Here is a 21,816-nt window from a genome sequence, read left to right on the forward strand (position 1 = left end):
CTTCCACCTGTTGGTATCAATTTTCCCTCTTGGTGCTACACAGAGCAAGTTCAATTCCTTTTCTACATGGTGGTCCTCCAAATATTTGAAGACCTTATTGTGGCCTCCCTAATCTTTACTTCTTTGGACAGAACATCTCTGTTTCTTCAACTATTCATCACTTGATATGATTTGGCTCACAAGGCCCTCACAGTCTTTTCTGACTCCTTCTGAAGTGTGTCTGTTTATTGCCTGAGAAGTTCCTAGAACTAACTCTGATTATCTTTGGGCAGCTTGACACAGAATAAAATGAGATAATTGCCTTCTTCTCATGGTACATGTTAACATGGCAGTATCCTTTTTGACAGCTGACCCTAGCTCACTGTTGACCAAAAAGGCTGTTTTTTTTTTTTTAAATATGTATTTCCATTCACCCTTAGATCTCACATTCTGTCTTTAAGCAGAATATTGAATTTCATTTTTCCACGTGAAATTTCATCATATTTGATTTGGCCCTAATTCCTGCCTATTAATATCTCTTTTAATCCTGATGGTGTTATGCTAAATCTGTCATGACTGAAACCACCACACCAGCTTGAAATTTTCCAGCATGCTTAAGAAGGCTATATTCTAGCCAAGTATAGTAACTTGCACCTATAGTCCCAGCTGCTTGGGAGGCTGAGGTGGGTGGATTGCTTGAACCCACGAGTTTGAGACCCTGTCTCGTTGCATGCCTATATCAAAACATCTCATATACCCCATAAATATATACAGCTACTATGTACTCACAAAAATTAAAAAAAAAAAACAAACAATGAAGCATACTTCCCATTATTTTGTCAAATCCGGAATACAAACACTAATTAGAACAGACTTATATGGGCTGCTTATTTCATACTGATGCATAATCAGAATCATCTCAGAATGATATCTGGATCATGAATTTTAAGTAGATAGAAGGGTTGGTAAGAAATAGTCAAAGAGCGATATTAGGGACATGAAATAAGCTTAAGAAGAGAAAGCACCATTGTGATCATTAGAGATCCAGATAAGGAAAGAAAAAAAAAACAGTAAAATTCAGTTGCTAGGCAAGAAAAAGCATGAACCTGAAAGGGTTTCCTAAGAGGATGAAGCAGGTCACAAGCAGGCTTGATCCTCTCTGAGAAGAGCTCTTTCCTCTCTTTGCAGCACACCTGCTCTGGCAAAGTCCCTCCTCTAATGTTTGGCGATCTCATTTTAATACTCTGCCTTCTCATTTAACACAGCAAAGGCATCTCCTTGCAGATTTCAACTTTGTGCCTCCTCTTTTTTGTTTGCATTTGTATTTACAGACAACTGCTGAGGAACCTGCTGAGCCTTGCTGCAGCCCTTCTTCCCATACTCTGTGTGGATTTATCTTGGAATACAATCCTTACATGTTGAGGGCATACTGTATTCATCCCCGTAGTCCCTCTCCCCATTATAGTCTGTGTTTTTTGATATAAAGCCTGAGGTGCATTTTTTTAATCTTGTCATTTTCTGAGTGTCATCTGGATTTGTTAAACAGATTGGCAGGAGGAGATACAGAGTTCCTCTTTGGGCCATTCCTTTCATGTCCTTCTGGTTTCAGCCCTGTGTGCTGTGTATTTCATGTGAGCAGATAATTAACTACATCCAGGCAGCCTGATACGGAAATTCAACAGTTTCTCATCCATGTACACAACTGGCAAAACACCCTGTCACAGTGAGTAAGCTTTGTGGACCTGCTCTGAATTGTATAATGACCTGTGGACCGAATGCTCAGTATTTGTTGGTGCCAAAAATAATGCTGATGACAACATGACTTTTGCTTAGTGGAGCTCAAGAAAATTATAATGCTCACATTTGTCTTGTGAGACTAAGAGGGGAAGTAGTTTGTTATGTCTCGTTAGCATAAGGCCAAAAGAGTGGCTTAGCTTCACGTGCAAGGTCACCTGTTACCATATTGGGGAGGGAAAATCGGATGGGGATGAATTTATGTTCTGTATAGGAAAATTTATCCAAGGAGCACCTTGATAGTCACTAGTGCCAGCTAAAATGCAGTGAAGATGAGACTAGCTAAGGAAGTTCATTACAACTTTTCTCTTCAGGAAGAGCATGAGAGTTTTTCTTCAATTCTTGGCAAAGCTCAAGATAAACCTCCTCATTTACTGTCTCATTTGGGCTTCATATTGTCTTATTGAACAGTGGCATAATACATGTCAATTCACATGATTTACATTGGAAATTTATTCTTTTATGTAATTAGGAAAGGTACTGTGGAGTCCCTTCAAAAACCTTCCTTTATTCAGATAAATGAAAATCCAATATTTCTTCATAAGTAGTGTTGTTGAACCACCACATTGCTTTGTGTTTAGCTCTGAGGGCTTTATCTGTTAATGAGAAAATCAAATTCTTCACAGAATATCGACTAGTCTTTTAAGCAGATGGGACATTTGTTAGGGAGGGGATTTTAAAAGTTATGAATTAAGAGAGATTGCACCTTGGGAAGAAAATCCCTAGTGTGAGCCCTTGATTCAGTGACTGACTTGGACAAGGAGTGTGGCAGTTACTCTTTGCCTTGTTCATTCCTCTAGAGCAGGTTTTATGCTTGACTAGCTGTTTCATTTTGCATGGTATTATATTAGAAATGAGATATTACACTTTAAAATATTGATAGATACTAATGGCATGCAGAATTCCTGTAATTTTCTCAGTACAGCTTAATAGTCAGCACCTTGTTTAATGGCTCAGGTGACTACCAAGTGTCAGACATATGTCTAATGGGAAGCAGGTGTTCTTCAGTCCAAATAAAGGGTAAATTTTGGATGGTTGGGGAGTAAATGCATTGTTTGCATCAGATAGCGTATAGGAATGCAATACATTTAGGCTGATTACAATGCAATCAGATTAACCAGTAATCATGTGCTCTTCAAAAAGTATTCCACTTGATCTAATTAATTTTCAAGTTTCTGACTGTTTTTCCTGTTCTTTCTCAAATATATCTCTCTGGTTTTCCTGCTAGTTGTCTGCCTGATAGATTCAACTTTGCCGTCTCTCTCTCTTTTCTGAGTGAGAAACGGTGAAAGGGGTTTATCTTGTTCTTTCTTTTGTGCTTCTTATTTAAATCTTACAAGATGGGGATGTCGGAGGAGGACACTTGAAAAGGGTTATTACATCTCATTCATCTTCATTGACTTCATGGATCTCATTATCAGCATAATGTAAAGTGTCACATTTGACTTTTTTCTGAGTCTGCATTATTAATTTTTGCAAATTGCTCCTCATAAAGTTTTGCCATAGTAGGACTTTTGTATCTGTCTGACTGTAGTTCTCTTATTCTGAATATAGTCAGGGAACTTTCATTCATTTATTCATTTAGTATATGAATTTGGCTAGGTTCTCTTCCATACACTAGAAATACTGACTTAAAAAGACAGACAAGGCTCCTTATTTCACAGTGTGCTGGGTAAAACAAGTGAAGGGATGGAGACTGACCATGTGGTTAGCAGTCACTTTATATAGGGTGGTTAGGGAGGGTGTCTAGTGCAGGAGACATCTGAACAGGTACAGGAATGCTATGGTGAGTGTACCATTTCCTCCAGGCCCAGAAAATTGGCAGTAGTAGCAGTCAGGAAGTACCCACACAACTTCAGGATGGATATGACGGGCCCAGCGGTGCCAGGAAAGCCATTTCTTCCTTCCTTGGCCAGGTGGTCTAGGAAGTCAAGCCCAGCCATGACTAGAGTCTTGGAGAACTCTGTAGGTCATGGGAGGTACCATGTCACATGTGGAAGAGCTGGAGAATGTGTCTGAATGGATCGTTCAAATGAAGAGGTTCTTAGAAATCAGGAAGTAAATAATCAACATATAGTGTGGTTAGAATACTTAAAAATAGTATATAAAGAAAGAATGTATAATGTAAGGGTAGTCTGAGATGAGGGCCTCTGCTTACTGCTGTTTTTATTTTCCCAGAAACATTTTTCACAAGTTGACTAAATCCAATTAAATGTCTCAAATTGACTAGGAAAATGCTTACTACTGGATGATGGGGTGAAAGTGTTAAGAATAATGTGCTGCCGTATTTTACTCAGAAAAGGTAATTGATGCTCAGGGTGTGTGTGTGTGTGTGTGTGTGTGTGTGTGTGTGTGTGTGTTTTGGGTTGGTGATAGTGTGTTTAAGCACACAATCTAATAAATTAATGTTTCTTCCACCTCTTCCCGTTCCCTGAGCCTATCTCCAATCTTGTATGAGTTTATGAACTTTCCACAAAAACAAAGCTTTTATTAATGTCAAAGAATTACATTTTTGGAATAAAAGAAATAAGATGTTTGCTTAGAATTTTGAATAATTTACATAGAAAAGTTTACTCTTTATGGCCAAAAAGAGTTTAAGAAATCTGAAAAAAATGATACTTTAAAACTACAATAATAAAAATACTGCAATTTTAGGATTCATAGAAACTATATTTTATCCAAAAATTCTGTTTTAATGCAAAGTTTAGTATCTAAATAGAGCATCAGTTTTCTCCATCTTATCAGATTAAACAGCAACAGAAATGAATGCTTTCATTTTTTCTGTTACACGTTAGCTTATTCTAGCTTTAAAATTTATAAAGGGAAAAAAGAAACTTAAATTTTCAAAATTGTGGAAATACATGGCAAGACAGACAATGAGTTCTTACATTTTAACATTGAAATATAAAGCCCTTAAATTCCCTGTGACAGTGACATCATTTCTTTTAACTGTACTCCAAAGCATAAGCAAGCATCTAAGATATTGAGAATCCCATCTCAGTGGGTCCGTTTGGTGAGAGCTACAGCAAGTAGGCTGGACTGGGTCACGTGACCTGTGTGGCTCTACATTCTTCTGTACCTATGAGTCTTACACAATATCAGCACCGACTTAGTGCCAAGGGCATGTAATGTATTTTGTTTAATCCATATGATAATCCATACAGTCAACAGTAATATCCTTATTTTTTAAATGAGGAAGTTGAAGTATAGAGAAATTAAATGACTTGATTAAAGTAATGCATTTAGTAGAATGCAGAACTGGAATATGAACTTAAACATATTTAATCCCAAATTTATGTTATCTTTGCTATACCACACTGTCTAAGATACCTCTTAGCTTTGTGGGAATGAAAAAGATAAGTTACCTTTTTATTTTTCAGTTTGGTATACTTTTTACAGTAAATGATACTAGCCACAACTTCAGAATATCCTCTCTATCTCAGTGGCTTAACATAGTGGACTTTTATTTCTCATTTAAATAGAATCCAGTTGAGTGTGTCTAGCTGACAGGTGGCCTTTGATGTCATTGTTTAGGGATTCACGATTCTCTGTCTTGTAGCTCTGTCCACCCTTTAGCCCTCAGAGTCTTCTCCAGGCAGCTAAAAGGGAGAAAGAGAAAAGAGATAAAGCGAAACAGACAGCATAGAAGATACCTGAGGGAGTTTTAAAATTATCTTTTGGTGGGGTGGAGGGGCAGGCTTAGGAGTGGGGTGCAGTATTTCCACTCCCAGTCCATAGCCACACTCAACTTCAAGGAGATGGCTGGAAAGTGTAGTATAGCTGTGAATCTAGAAGAAAAACAATGTGGGTTCCAGGAGAGCTGACTGGTCTTGTCTTCTTGCTTTGACATATGAACTTGTTTCCCCTTTTCCTTCTGATAAGTAAATCAAGTTAGTAATTTTGCTTTATTTGAGTGAGTTAGGTTTTCACATTTTTCTATTAGAAAATAAAAAACCAGCCTGTGACAGGAGGACACCCAGGATATATTGATCATGTCCTCTCCTGTTCAGAGCTGATTTAAAAATTCTCCCATATCATTTACTATTTTCGTTTTCCTGTATTTTAACTCTTCAATAGATAGTAGCTCGAATGGGGCCTTTGTGACTGGAACTGCCCTTCATTGCTTGTCTAGAGAGGCAGTAGAGGAAGGTGGCCAATAGCACAGACTGTAGGATCTGGTTTCACATCCCAGCTGTGTCACTCACAACTGCTTAACCATGGACAAGTTATTTGATCTTGCTAAGCCAAGAACACCCACCTGAGGGTGTTGTTTTGAGGATTTAGTAAATTAATATATTGAAAGCACTCAATATGCAGTGTTGGAACACGGTTAAGTCTTGTTTAAGTGCTGACTGGTATGTCTGCTCTTTCAGCTCTACTTTATTCTTCATTCAAAACTCAGTATACTGTCTCCTTTGGAAAGTTTCCTCTGACTGTGGCAGGCATAATTCTTTTTATTTTTCTTCCCCTTTCTGCTTCCAGGTAACATTGAATATAATGCATTAAATTATAAGGTCCCAGCACTTTGGGAAGCCGAGGTGGGCAGATCACGAGGTCAAGAGATTGAGACCATCCTGGCCAACATGGTGAAACCCCATCTCTACTAAAAATACAAAAAAGTTAGCTGGGCATAGTGGCACATGCCTGTAGTCCCAGCTACTCGGGAGGCTGAGGTAGAAGGATTGCTTGAACCCAGGAGGCGGAGGTTGCAGTGAGCCAAGGTTGCACCACTGCACTCCAGCCTGGCGCCTGGGGACAGAGTGAGACTCTGTATCAAAAAAAAAAAAAAAAAAAAAATTATAAGGTGTGTCCATGCATGTTGTCTGTCTCAGGTGTTAGATCTAAGGACATGAACTTGGACGTTGTAAATATGCCTTTGTGTATCCCTATAGCCAGCACAGCACAGTACAGTATAATGTCATACACATTGTAGGCAATCAGATATTTTCTGATGTGAAGGAAACCTCATTAACCAGAATACCCTATATATCAGAAAGTTATATTTGCCTACCATACTGGAGAGCAAGGAATTCACTATATTAGCTTTGACTTTTCATTTTAGTTGACTTGGTGACACTAGATTTAAGTGACAGATCACTGTGCCCTACCTGCCTTTTTAAATGATCCAGTCCACCCAAACTGGACCTCAGGGACCAGCAGCCTTTGTGCTAAGATTTTGGTTTTACTTACCTGGCATGTGTATCTCCTCTTCCATAGGGGTACATGGGGGAATGTGATAATTCTGTTTCTTAGTTTGTGTTATCTTACCAGCATTAGTCTGTGCCATGCACCTTTCTTGTTTCATTCATTCACTTTTTTCTTGCCTCACCATTCCCACCAGGCCCATGATAGGAAAAATCTGAGTATCCTTAGCTAATAGATAATATTGTTTTGCATGTGTGAATTTTTAGTTTACATACAATATGGACCGTGTTGTTTTTTCTCTATTTTTAACACTGTTAATGTTAACATCACTTTAAGCTTGCAGAAAAGTTACAAGAGTGATACAAGAAACAATCGTATTTGCTGCATTACTTTGGAGGGAAGAGAAAGTCTGTATTCATAGATGTGTGTACTTATATGTACACACAGTATTATTATTTTGAACCCTTTGAGAGTTAAGTTACAAACATCATGACCCTCTACCCCTAAATACTTCAGTGCCCGTTTCCTAAGAACAAGTATATACTGCCCAGTTAACAAAATCAGGAAATACTATTACGTATTTTATACTATTACAGATCTTATTCAAATTTTCCCAATAATGTCCTTTATGGGACATTTCTCCCGCCCTAGCATCTAATCCAGGATTACATCTTGCATTTAGCTCTTATGTCTTTTTAAAATCTCTTTTAATCTCCAGCTGTTGTTCAGCCTTTCTTTGTTTTTCATGACATTGACATTTTAAAGACTACCAGCAGTTTTTGTTTTGTTTTGTTTTGTTTTGTGGACTATCTTTCAATTGAGGTTTGTCTGATGTTTCTTCATGATTATATTTCCTCCTCCCTTCCTTCTCAGTAAGGTTTCATTTAAAAAAATGCTTTGTTTTTAAACTCTCTTCATGTTGATACATCTGTATCCAGTTTGTTGATTCCACCTGCTGCACAGAATTCCCTAATGCAGACTACCTCTTGGAACAGATTGGCAGGTCTGCCAGGAAGGCAGCATCCAGCAGACCTTCCTTGGCATCAGGATGGCGTCTTTGTGGGGGGCTGCATGACATGGGAAATGAGAACACCGCTTTGACACATGTGCCTTTGGTCACCCTGCTTAAGCTGATGGTGGTGGGCCTCAGATGTTTGCTTCTTTATTCCTAAGGCACACAGAGCTATTATGCTTTGGAAGATAAGGTAGGATAGGAAGTTGATGTCTTTGATTGTTTCTTCATTCATTCATGCATTTAATGAACATTGATTAAGGGCATACTCTGCTCATTGGAGCTCATCTTCTAGCATATTGAATATCTAAAAGAAACTTTTGAATTGAAAGCTCGTCAAACTGTGACAGAGGCAAAATTTTTAAAATTGAGGTTAAGGTAAATGGTTTGACATTTTCAATTTATTAGTAAAATAACCTTATAGAAATTATGCGTCTGCCTTGTCACCTACATACAGTGATTTCCATTTCTCTCTGGCCTCTTCTGGTATTTACCAACATTGAACATCATTTGTGCATCATTATCTCTATAGTGTTTAAATAATTTTGCATTCCCTATTTTCCAGTGAAAATTATTTTGTATATACTTTATCTTGTTTCATAACTTGCATATTCATCACACTTAATGACTGCAGTAAATTCTTTCAAGCTGATCTATAACTTATGCATATCTCTTATGCTGTAAATTTGCCCTGTTTCTAGTTTTTCCGCTAATATTAGGAAAATAAAAAGGAAGTATATAACAGGCTCCTGTGTTAAGGCAGTTTTGACAAATGGTTTCATCTAAAATCATTCCTTCTAAGATACAAAAAAGGTTAGATTCCTGTAAAGAAAATGCATTCTGTCTTTTTTTAAGGGAAACTTATTTTTCCTTGATTTGGTCTTGAGCCTTCACTTATAATGGAAAGATAATTAGTAGAGAAAGACCTGATGTGCCTGGAGCATTGCCAGATGAAAACCTTGCATGTATTGTTAGGAAACAGCAGGTTTCCAGTGGGGAATAGTAGAGTAATGGACTGTGCAGTGAAGACAGAAGGCTGCAGCCTGACAGCTGCCAACTGCAGCAGCCTCACAATCACTTACTTTCCTTGACACAAGTGGACAGTCTTTCAGTTCTTCTGCACTTTCCTTGTGAGCACCACCAGAGGAATATGTCACCCTCTGGCAGGAGGCGGTCAGCTCCATCACAGCAGGGAGGAATGATGAGCTGTCCATACCTCTGGACACACCTAAGAATGATTCCGCAGCAGTTCGCTGAGAACTGAGGAAACCAAGAAATGGACATATCTCTCATTTACAGATCACTATATCTCACCCCACCCAGAATCTTCTAAGCATCTGGTGCTGAGAAGTACTTGCCAGGGGTGAGGTGGAAGCTTGTGATCAGCTGGTGGGGGCAGGGACTAAAGAGGGCAAAAATAAAAAGATTTGTGATTCATGAACTGGACCTTGGTAGGGTTGAATAACTGATACATTAATTGTTCGGTAGGCTCTGTTAGAACCTTCAAAGATGATGGGGCCCTGACCTCTTCTGTATTAGTTATGTGCCTGTATGGATCAAATGAGGATTTTCTTCATATACAGAATTTTAATCTTCTCCTCCGTGAGAGTAGGACCTTGTGTATCTGGTTTGTTACTCTATTTTCTGTTGCTTAGTGCCGAGCTATAGCATAAGAAATGCTCAATAAATATTTTTTGGTTGGACAACTTCAGCTGCTTGGTTGTGTAGACTAAAAACATGATCATCCAGGCAGCTGCAATCTACTTGTTTAAAGGGTTCTCTCAGGTTACTGTAGAAATGAGTACACGCTAAAGAAACCAAAGCCAGAGGGTAGCAGGGTGTGAAGGAAAGTACAGTAGGTTTCCTTGGAGGCAGGCACAGAAGGGTTCTTATCCCAACTCTACTACTTGCTGCTAGCTTCACTTGGTTGACTCATTTATGATCCCTAAATCTCAGCTTTCTCACCTGTAATGTGTGAATCATACCACTTTACCCACAGAGTTTGTGGGCAGTTCATTGCTCAGCATGGATGCTCAAAAAATGTCACTTTCTTCCTCCCTCCTCTGCCAAAAGGGAGATGAAAGAAGCAGGAGGGGCTCAGATGTGTCCAAGTACTGTCAGGAAGCAGATCTCTACGTTTGTTTACCTGTCATTTAAAATGGGCCACATATTGGCTTCTCTTATAGCAGCTAATGGCATGTGTACTTCAAACAGCATATGTACCTTTTGGTTCTGCTTTGAGCCTATTAGTAACTGTGTTCTTTGCCTTTACAGGATTTATGAGCGTGTGATAGACCCTCCAGAGACCAACCTTCCCCCAGGAATCAATTTATGGCTTGGCCAGCGCAACCAAAAACATGGCTTATTCAAAGTAAGCGCTAACTTTCTTTTTATTGAAGTCTATATATAGGCAATGCTCAATTTTCTGTGTTGGAGATGTGTTAATAATTAATTAGTGGGAAGGGCATGGCATAATAACTGCTAATGTTTATTGAACACTTAATGTGTGACACATGCTTTTCTATGTGTTTGACATGATTAAACTGGTTTACTTGTCATAATAATTTGTGAAGTAGCTATTTTGAAACCAGGCAGAGAGTTAAGTGACTTGCCCAAGGTTATCCGGTTCACTCTGCTGCCAGGTGTGGATTATCCAGAATGTAAATTATCTTCAAAATGTTGACCTCCGAATTCTGGAGGATTTAGAATAATCTTCAAACTGGTTTCCCTTCTCAGGTTTTATGTTAATTCAGTTTAGAGTAGATGTCTAGATATGAAAATCAATCTCTGCTTCCTTGAGCTTTGGTTTAATTGCATTACTGGGAACAGAAAACCAAATACTGCATGTTCTCACTTTTAAGTGGGAGCTAAGCATTGAATACACATGGACTCAAAGATGGGAACAATAGGTACTGTGAATTATTAGAGGTGGGAGGGAGGGAGCCATAGGCTGAAAAACTGTCTATTGGGTACCACACTCACTACCCGAGTGATGGGACCATCCATACCTCAAACCTCAGCATCACACAATATACCCATGTAATAAAACTTCATGTGTACCCCCTATATCCAGATTTTTTTTTTACTGCATTATTGTACTTCACAGAAACTTGAGGATACAGTGATAAAATGAATTGCAAACTTAAAAATACTATGAAATTTAAAGACAGTCTTATTCTTTAAAAAAATGACACACTTTTGCTTCTGGCAATATGGCAGACTAGTTATTCTAAAAATCCGTCTGCTTCAAAATGCCTATACTGCTCAATAAAATACCACAAAAAACTTAAAATTCAGGATTTTACTTATACAAAAGGAATTCCTTTGATACCAAATATAAGGAGAGGGGAGAAAGCCAGAGGGGTTTCTGTCAATACCAGGAACTTAGAGCCTTAGATTTCTTTCTTTTTAGTTTTAAAAAGCTAAGGTGTAATTTATATACAGGAAAATTTATTCCATTTAATGTACAGTGTCACAAGTTTGGAAAATCTACATAGTATTATAATCATCATTATAATTGAGATAAAGAACCATTTCTTTATCTACAAAAATTTCCATCCCCCTTTGTATTCACCCCTTCTCCTCACCTGAAGCCTTTAGCAACCACTGACATGTTTTCTGATCCTGTAGTTTTGCCTTTACCAGAATGTTATATAAATGGAGTCATTTATGTGTGTGTGTATTTACATCAGTTTGTATGTTGAAATTCACCAAGTTGTTTTGTGTATCAGTGGTTCATTGTTTTCTATTGCTGAGTAGTATTCCAGTTCTGTTCTATGAATGTATCATAGTTTGTTTACGCATCCTTCAGTTGATGGGTATCTGGGTTATTTCCAGTTTGGGACAATTATGAATAGAACCACTATAAGCATTTGCATACAGGTTTTTGTATGAACAGAGGTTTTGATTTCACTTAGGTAAGTGTGAAGGTGTGAGATTACTGGGTTATATATTAAGTATATGTTTAAATTCACAAGCAACTGCTAAACCATTTTTTCAAAGTAGCTGTGCCATTTTTGCATTTCCACCAGCAATCTATGAAAATTTCAGTTACAGCCTTGAATTTCAACTGCCTGTGTGGGGTGGGAGAAATTACTTAGATCCCATGCGTAACCGAGAGTTGGAATGGAAATTTTAAAAGTAAAACCAGTCCATTATCTAGCAGAAGAAAGCAATCCAGAAACTATCTTGTCTACATCTCATCTCCATATAAGAAAAACTAATACTTTCCAGAGAACTTGTAAACCACAGCCCTTGGAGGGTTGCAGGCTTGAAACCCAGATTATTTTACCCATGAAGCTCAATAAAGTATCTTAAAATGGCCCTGGATTGGGTACCTTGGGGCTCCTGATGAAGAAAATACAAATTATCTTTGGAGAAAGTCACTTCTGATGTAGACCTCAAAGGATGCCCACAGATTAAGTGCATAAAATAGGAGTTCTCAAGGCATCATGAGTGACAGTGGAAAGAAACAAAAAAGTGCTCATTGACCCTCACAGGAATACAGAAAATGAAATTAACAGATAAAGAGTTTAAAAAAAATACTTCTGTTAAAAATGTTTGAAGAATCAAAATAATAAAGAATGTATGATGACTAGAGATAATTGAACTAAATGCCCAGAGATAGTTGAACTAAAAAGCACTTCCAAAAAGGTGAGATATAGTTGTTGAGGTTAAAAAAGAAAAAAGAAAACCTCAGTGAACCTGCTAAATAGTAGATTAGACACAGGTATTAAGAGTGTTTGTGAAATGGAAAATATTGTTAAAGTAATAAAACTAATAGTAGTGCTTCAGAGATAAAGAGAAGAAAATAGGAAAGAGGTTAAAATATAGAAAGGATACATGTATCTGAATAAAAGTTTACATATCTGTTTAATATGTGTGTATATGTATGTATATCTGTATATATAATATACATATATTTAAAAACTAAGAAAGACAAAGAATATATATTATATATATATGTATTTGAAAATTCCACATAGTAACAGATATAAAGATTATGGGCACTCTTAGGAGTTTAATGGGTAAGAATTTTGTAACTTGGTAAGAGACATTAATTCTCATTACTGGAATAACAATGCAATAAAAGTATATGTTGCTGATTGCTATCTAAGAAGTCACTTAGAAAACATAGGGGTATCAGAACAGCCATTTTATTTTGTCTAAAAACCAAATTTTTTTTCTGCTTTTACCTGGCTGATACTTGCTACGCCATCTCCCATGTCTGTGGTTAATTAGCATGCTGGCAGGTGGCAGGATGATTTGAGAGTCTCTTCACTTCTCTGGGGGTTGGCTGGCTGTTGACTCTCGCTCCTCAGTTCTCCTCCACATAGTCTCTCATCTCCAGTCGATTAGCTCGGCTTGTTTACATACCAGCCCTAGGATTTCAAGTATAGGAAGAGTGTAATCCCTAAAGTACTAATGCTTTTCAAGGCTCTGTTTGCTTCATCACATTTGCTAATGTAAGCCATATGGCCAAATCCAGAGTCAACATGTAAATAAATAGACTCCATCTCTTGAAGGGCTGCTGCATGACATCACATTGCCAGGATATGGATGCAAGGAGAGAAGAATTTTTTTGACCACATCAGTAACCTATTATATAAACCAAGATAAATAGATAGCCACACTTAGATATATTGACAGAATAGCAGAACTCCAAAGACACAGAGAAGATCTTAAAAATAGCCAGTGACAAAAGACAAATTTTCTACCAAAGGATAACAAATTGAACAGCTGGCTTTTAAACAGTCAAAGCAGAAGGCAGAAGACAGTAGAAAAAGTGTTTTCCAAGTTTTGAGGGAAAATAACTCTCAAAGGTCATAGCATATACCTAGCTTAATTGTCATTTGGGAATGAGTGTGACATAAAGACATATATAGAAAAGTAAAACTCTTAGTTTATGACCAATAGATCTTCATTTAAAAACCTCCCTAGAAGGAAGACATACCGTGCAAGAAGAATTGGTGAGCAAATGCATGTTGACAGTATGCATAAATCTCGGTGATTATTATTCTGAATGATTATCATTATCATTGTTTGATTAAATTATAGTAATGCTTAATTTTAGAAAAACTGACTACAAGGTAGAAGGCTGGCATGACTCATGGAGAGAAGGAAGAACAGTGTGGTATGGAAGCCCGCCTGAGAGCACATGGGAAAGGGGAACCCCCTCCCCACAGCCAAGGGAGGCAGATCTCCAATAACTCTAGCTAGAGGCTCAGGGACAGAATTTGGATCTCCCTGGGCCTTATCCCTTAGGAGGAGAGGTAGCCATAGTCTCTGTGACCAGCAGACTTAGCTTCTCCTCTTGGTAGTTCTGAGGAATCCGGGCAGCCCAGACAAGTGGATTTCCCCCGAGCAAAGCACACCCCCTCCACCAGTGGACAAAGTGCTTCATTAAACAAGTCCTGCTCCCCATGCCACCCAACTGGGTGAGACCCTCCAATATGGGTTGACAGATGCCCTATACAAGGGCAATTCTACTGGCATCAGGTTGGTGTCCCTAGAGGTCAGAGGTCCCAGAAGGAGCAGGCACCCATCTTTGCTGTTCTCCAGCCTCCTTGAGTGACGTCTCCAGGCATGGGAGTGAATCAGATGAAGAAGGCCTGAAGTGAACACCCAGCAAACTGCCACAGCCCTATAGAAGAGAGACCTGACTATTGAAAGAAAAACAAACAAGCGGAAAGTGACAACAACAGCATCAACAACAACAAAAGGCCCACACAAAATCCCCATCCAAGAGTCAGCGGCCTTAAAGACTGAAACTAGACAAACTCATGAAGACAAGAAGGAATCAACAAAAAAAATGCAGAGAACCCAAAAGGTCACAGTGCCTTTTCTCCTCCAAATGATTGCAGTGTCTCTCCTTCAAGGGCACAGACCTGGATGGAGGATCACATGGATGAATTGACAAAAGTAGGTTTCAGAAGATAGGTAATAAAAAACTATGCTGAGCTAAAGGAGCACATTCTAACCCAATTCAAAGAAGCTAAGAACCTTGATAAAAAGTTAGAGGAATTGCTAACTGAAATAACCAGCTTAGAGAGGAACATAAATGACCTGATGGAGCTGGAAAATATAGCATGAGAATACTTTGTGAAGCAAACACAAGTATCAAAAGCTGAATCTACCAAGTGGAAGACAGAATATCAGAGTTTGAAGACCATGTTACTGAAATAAGACGTGAAGACAAGAATAAATGCAAAAAGAATGAAAAGGAATGAACAAAGTTTCCAAGAAATAGGGGACATCACAAAAAGACCAAACCTACGATTGACTGGAATACCAGAAGGAGACACGGAGAATGGAAACGAGCTGGAAAACACACTTCAGGACATTATCCAGGAGAAATTCCCCAACCTTGCAAGACAGGCCAACATGCAAATTCAGGAAATGCAGAGAACATCTTTAAGATACTTCACGAGAATATCAACCCCCAGACACATAATCATCAGATTCTTCAAGGTTGAAATAAAGGAAATACTGTTAAGGGAAGCCAGAGGGAAAGGCCACGTCACCTACAAAGGGAAGCTCATCAGCCTAACAGTGGACCTCTCAGCAGAAACTCTATAAGCCAGAAGAGATTGGGGACCAATATTCAACATTCTTAAATAAAAGAATTTTCAACCCAGAATTTCATACCTAGCCAAACTAAGTTTCATAACGGAAGGAGAAATAAAATCCTTTCCAGACAAGCAAATGCTGAGGGATTTCATTATCACCAGGCCTGTCCTGCAAGAGCTGCTGAAAGAAGCACTAAATGTGGATAGAAAAAACCAGCACCAGCCACTGCAAAACACACCAAAATATAAAGACCAATGACACTATGAAGAAACTGCATCAACTAGTGTACAAAATAACCCAATAGCATCATGATGACAGGATCACATTCACACATAACAATACTAACCTTCAACGAAAATGGGCTAAATGCCCCAATTAAAAGACACAGACTGGCAAATTGGATAAGAAGTCAAGACCCATTAGTGTGCTGTATTCAGGAGATCTATCTGATGTGCAAAGACACACAGCTCAAAATAAATGGATGGAGGAAAATTTACCAAGCAATGAAAGCCAAAAGCAAACAAAACAAAACAAAACAAAAAAACAGAGATTGCAATCCTAGTCTCTGACAAAACAGTCTTTAAACCAACAAAGATCAAAAAAGACAAAGAAGAGAATTACATAATGGTAAAGGGAACAATTCAACAAGAAGAGCTAACTATTCTAAATGTGTTTCACCCAATACAGGAGCACCCAGATTCATACAAGTTCTTAGAGACCTACAAAGAGACTTAGACTCCCACACAATAACAGTGGGAGACTTTAACACTCCACTGTCAATATTAGATCAATGAGACAGAAAATTAACAAGGATATACAGGACTTGAACTCGGCTCTGAACCAAGGGAACCTAATAATATCTACTGAACTCTCCACTCCAAATCAACAGAATACACATTATTCTCAGTGCCATATGGCACTTACTCTAAAATTGACCACATAATTGGAAGTAAAACACTCCTCAGCAAATGCAAAAGAACAGAAATTATAACAGCCTCTCAGACCATGGTGCAATCAAATTAGAACTCTCTTCGCCATCTTTTCTCTTACCGTGAAGCCGCCACCATGAAGGTCGAGCTGTGTAGTTTCAGCAGGTATAAGATCTACCCTGGACCTGGGAGGCGCTAAGCCAGGACCGATGGGAAGGTATTCCAGTTTCTTAATGCAGAATGCGAGTCGGCATTCCTTTCCAAGAGGAATCCTCGGCAGATAAACTGGACTGTCCTCTACAGAAGAAAGCACAAAAAGGGACAGTCGGAAGAAATTCAAAAGAAAAGAACGTGCCGAGCAGTCAAATTCCGGAGGGCCATTACTGGTGCATCTCTTGTTGATATAATGGCCCAGAGGAATCAGAAACCTGAAGTTAGAAAGGCCCAACGAGAACAAGCTGTCAGGGCTGCCAAGGAAGCAAAAAAGGCTAAGCAAGCATCGAAAAAGACTGCAATGGCTGCTGCTAAGGCACCTACAAAGGCAGCACCTAAGCAAAAGATTGTGAAGCCTGTGAAAGTTTCAGCTCCCCGAGTTGGTGGAAAACTCTAAGCTGGCAGTTTAGATTTTTAAATAAAGATTGGATTATAACTCTAAAAAAAAATTAAGAAACTCACTCAAAACCACACAATTTCATGAAAATTGAACAACATGCTCCTGAATGACTCCTGAGTAAATAATAAAATTAAGGCAGAAATGAGCAACAAAGAGACAATATACCAGACTGATCATAAGAGAAATTCAAACCACAGTGAGATACCATCTCATGCCAGTCAGAAAGGTGATTATTAGAAAGGCAAGAAACTATAGATCTTGTGCAAGGCTGTGGAGAAATAGGAATGCTTTTACACTGCTGGTGGGGATGCAAATTAGTTCAACCATTGTGGAAGACAGTACAGTAATTCCTCAAGGATCTATAACCAGAAATCCATTTGACCCAGCAATCCATTACTGGACATATATACAAAGGAATATAAATCATTCTACTATATAGACACATGCACATGTATGTTTATTGCAGCACTATTCACAATACAAACACATGGAACCAACCCAAATGCCCATCAATGTTAGACTGGATAAAGAAAATGTGGTACATGTATACAATGGCATACTATGCAGCCATAAAAAGGAATGAGGTCACATCCTTTCCAGGGACATGGGTGAAGCTGGAAGCCATCATCCTCTGCAAACTAACACAGGAACAGAAAACCAAATACTGCATGTTCTCACTCATAAGTGAGAGTTGAACATTAAGAACACAAGGACACAGAGGGGAACAATGCACACCAAAGCCTGTTGTGCAATGGGGTGAGGGGAGGGAACTTAGAGGATGGGTCAATAGGTGCAGCAAACCACCAGGGCACACGTATACCTATGTAACAAACCTGCGCATTCTGCACATCTATCCAGTTTTTTTTTTTTTTTAAGAAAAAAAAAATAAATAAAAATTAAGAAAATATTGACAGCAATAAAATGATAGTAGGGGTGACCCGTTAGTATTCTAAGGCCTTGTATTTGTCAGAAAAAGGATAGAGAAGCTGATTTGCTTTAGACTTTAAGTCTGCATGTTAGAATTTAAAGCAACACCAAAATAATGGAAATTATGTTTAACTCCCAAACTCTGAAATTTAAGAGAAAATGGGATTTTTTAAAGCTCCATCAACCCAGAATAAGGTAAGAAGGGAAATATTTAATATAAGATACCAGATATAATTCCATTTTACAATTGTTATTAAATTAAGTGATTTATACTTAGAGTGAAAAATAAGAGTATTATATTGAATTCATAAAACCCAAAACTGTTGTATATTGCTTACAGTGAAACAGCAAAAAAATAAGGACTTATAAATGTGATTAGTGAGGTAGTTAAAAAAAAGAAAAGAAAGCAGGCCAAACTAAACATGAGAAGGCTGGAGAAACTACTAATATCAAACTGCAAGGTCAAAAAAGTCACCATATAATAATAAGCTATTTTAAAGATGTATATACCAAATAACATAATCTCAAACTATATGTTATAGCCTAGCAGGATAGCAGGGATGGATGCCCTACTCACTGCAGTGTGCTGGGTCAACTGAATATCCCTGTGGGGAAAGCACTCATCTTGACCCTGTTCACGCAATTGATAATGCAAAATCAATTCCAAGTGGGCTATAGATCAAAATCAGAAGTTAAACTGACAAAGCTTATAAAAGATAACAGGAAATTACTTTATGACCTTAATGTAGGAAAAATGCTTTTTAAATAAGATATAAGAAATAAGAAATAATAGCTATAAAGGAAAAGACTGATATATTGGAATATATTAAAATTTGGAACTTCTGTCATCAAAATAGACAAAAAAGGCATGCCAAGGAATAGGAGGAGCTATTCAAAGTAGTTGTGTCCCACAAAGGCCTTTTATCTAAGCTGTACAAAGAACTCCTTCACATCAATAACAGAAAGTCTATCCAATAAAAAAATTGAGAAAAGTACTACCAGGCACTTCACAAAAGGGAATGTCCAAAAGGCCAGTAAACATAGAAGACGGTATCAATATGATTAGTCATCAGTGAAAGTAAGGCCAAACTGAGATGCTACTGAATATCCATCGATCAGAATGGGTCAAATTAAAAACATGGACAATACCATGTATTTGCAAGAATGTGGAGCAACTGGAGCCTTCATTCACTGCTGGTGGGAATGAAGTTGATATAAATTCTAAGGAAAGCTGTTTGTTAGTACAGTTAATAAAATGGACATACATATGTCCTATGACCAAGAAAGAATACTCTAGGTACCTAATGTCTAATAGAGATATACATTTATATACATTAAAAGGCATGTACAGAATTTTAAAAATTTGCATAAATTCATGGGGTACATACAAATGTTGTTACATGTATATACCATATAGTAATCAAGTCAAGGTATTTAGGATGTTCATCACCTGAGTATAATACATTTTTGTTAATTATAGTCACCCTATTCTGCTATCAAACATTGAAATTTTTCCTTCTATCTTACTGTGTGTTTGTACCCTTTAGCCAGCTTCTCTTCATCCTTCTCCATGCACCCCACTCACCCTTCCCAGTCTATGTCATCTGTCTTTCCACTCTCTTATCTTTCCACTCTTTGTCTGTGTATTCAAATTTTTTAGCTCCCACATATAAGTGAGAAGATGGATACTTGTCTTTTTTATGCCAGGGTTATTTCCTTTAAGATAATGACCTCCCGTTCCATCCATGGTGCTGCAAATGACATGACTTCATTTTTTATTTTTGGTGGCCAAATAGTATTTCATTGTGTATATAGGCCACATGTTCTTTTTTTTTTTTTAATTCTGTGATTTGGTATTTCTTTTTTACATTAAAACTTCAGTAGTTTTTGGGGAACAGGTGTTTTTTTGTTACATAGGTAAGTTCTTTAACGGTGATTTCTGAGATTTTTTGGTGCACCTATCACCTGAGCAGCGTACACAGTGCCCAATGTGTAGTCTTTTATCCCTCACCCTCTCTCACCATTTCCCCTAAGTCCCCAGAATCCATTCTATCATTCTTATGCCTTTGTGTCCTCATAGCTTAGCTCCCACTTATAAGTGAAAACATGGAAAATTTGATTTTCCATTCCTGAGTTACTTCATTTAGAATAATGGTCTCCAATTCCATTCATGTTGCTGTGAAGGCCATTATTTTATTTCTTTTTGTGGCTGAGTAGTAGTCCATGGTGTGTGTGTGTGTGTGTGTGTGTGTGTGTGTGTGTGTGTATGCCACAATTTCTGTATCCACTCGTTGGTTGATGGACATTTAGGCTGGTTCCATATATTTACAATTGTGAATTGTGCTGCTATAGACGTGTGTGCAACTGTCTTTTTCATATAATGATTTCTTTTCTTCTGGGTTAGATACCCAGAAGTGGGATTGCTGGATCAAATGATATTTCCACTTTTAGTTCTTTCAGGAATCTCCATACTGTTTTCCATAGTGGTTGTAATAGTTTACATTCCCACCAGCAGTGTGAAAGTGTTCCCATTTCACCACATCCACGCCAACATCTATTATTTTTTGATTTTTAAATTATGACCAATCTTACAGGAGTAAGGTGGTATGTCATTGCGGATTTAATTTGCATTTCCCTGAAAATTAGTGATCTTGAGCATTTTTTCTTATGTTTGTTGACCATTTGTATATGCCACATTTTCTTTATTCATTCATTCATTGATGAACACTTAGGGTGATTCCATATCTTTGCTATTGTGAATAGTGCTGCATTAAACATGTGAGTGCAGGTAATCTTTTGATATACTGATTTTCTTTTCCTTTGGGTAGATATTCAGTAGTGGGATAGCTAAATTGAATGGTAATTCCAATTTAATTTATTTTTTTGAGAAATCTTCATACTGTTTTCTATAGTGACTCTACTGGTTTTTGTGCTAGGGAAGGTTAACTACTGGAAAGGGACATGAGGATGGCTAAGATACTGTAATTGTCTTAGACTTCCCTAGTTTTATTTCTAGATCTAGGTGGCAGCTGCACAAAGTGTTTACTTCAAGTGAATTCTTCAATATGTACTTTTATGATTTGTGTAACCATCTGTATATATATTATTCTTTAATAAAAATGTTTACTAAACACATACACATATATGCATAGTAGATAATTAGAGGGGAATATGGATAAATTTGCCATCATACTGAGTGATATTTGACATACTTCTCTCAGTAACTTATAGATCAAGCAAGCAAAAAAGTTAGTAAGCGTATGGATTTAAACAACATACTTAACAAATGTATCTAATGCCCCCCCCCCACACACACACTACCAACAATGAACACATCTAGCACATGGAATCTTTGTGAAAATTGACTACATAAATGGCCATAAAAATGAAATCTCCACAAATTTCAAAAAATGATTCTGTGATTACAATGCAATTATATTAGAAATAAATAGTGAAAAGATAACTAACCTCTCACTTTTATATGTTTGGAAATATGAATATCATTTAAAGTAACTAATCAATCTGGGGAAAATAATAGTATAAATTAATAACTAACTCAGAAAAATAATAAATATCACAATTTGTGAGATGCAGCTAAAGTAATTCTCAGCAGTATTTATCTTTAAACATCTGTGTTAGAAAAGGTAGATATTTAATGAATTAAACATTCAAATAGGGAAGTTAGGAAAAGAACAACAGAATTTATACAAGGAAAGTAAAAGGAATGAAATAGTAAGCATGTAAAACATAAATTCGTAAAATAATGAATAGGGTACAATAGGCAAGATCAAGAAAGCCAAAATTTGGTCATTTGAAAATACATTGGAAAGTTTGAGCAAGAAGTAAAT

At 37.5% G+C, this 21,816-nt stretch overlaps 2 protein-coding genes across 4 annotated transcripts in view; both read left to right on the forward strand.

The window, feature by feature from the left end:
- The window catches only part of NELL1 (neural EGFL like 1), an 888,103-nt gene that overhangs the window by 180,974 nt on the left and 685,313 nt on the right, over positions 1 to 21,816 (forward strand). For all 3 annotated transcript variants that reach the window (XM_017525920.2, XM_017525921.2, XM_037737557.1), the window contains one exon: positions 10,205 to 10,301. In XM_017525920.2, coding sequence (XP_017381409.1) covers positions 10,205 to 10,301 — 97 coding nt within the window. The remainder of the gene's footprint in view (positions 1 to 10,204; positions 10,302 to 21,816) is intronic.
- On the forward strand, positions 16,565 to 17,090 carry LOC108302316 (60S ribosomal protein L24-like). The gene is given in 1 exon segment (XM_017525922.2): positions 16,565 to 17,090. A coding segment is annotated over 1 exon segment (474 nt). The 3' UTR covers positions 17,039 to 17,090.

The sequence above is a fragment of the Cebus imitator genome, unplaced genomic scaffold (assembly GCF_001604975.1).
Source record: "Cebus imitator isolate Cc_AM_T3 unplaced genomic scaffold, Cebus_imitator-1.0 Scaffold39, whole genome shotgun sequence".
Classification (NCBI taxonomy): Eukaryota; Metazoa; Chordata; class Mammalia; order Primates; family Cebidae; genus Cebus; species Cebus imitator.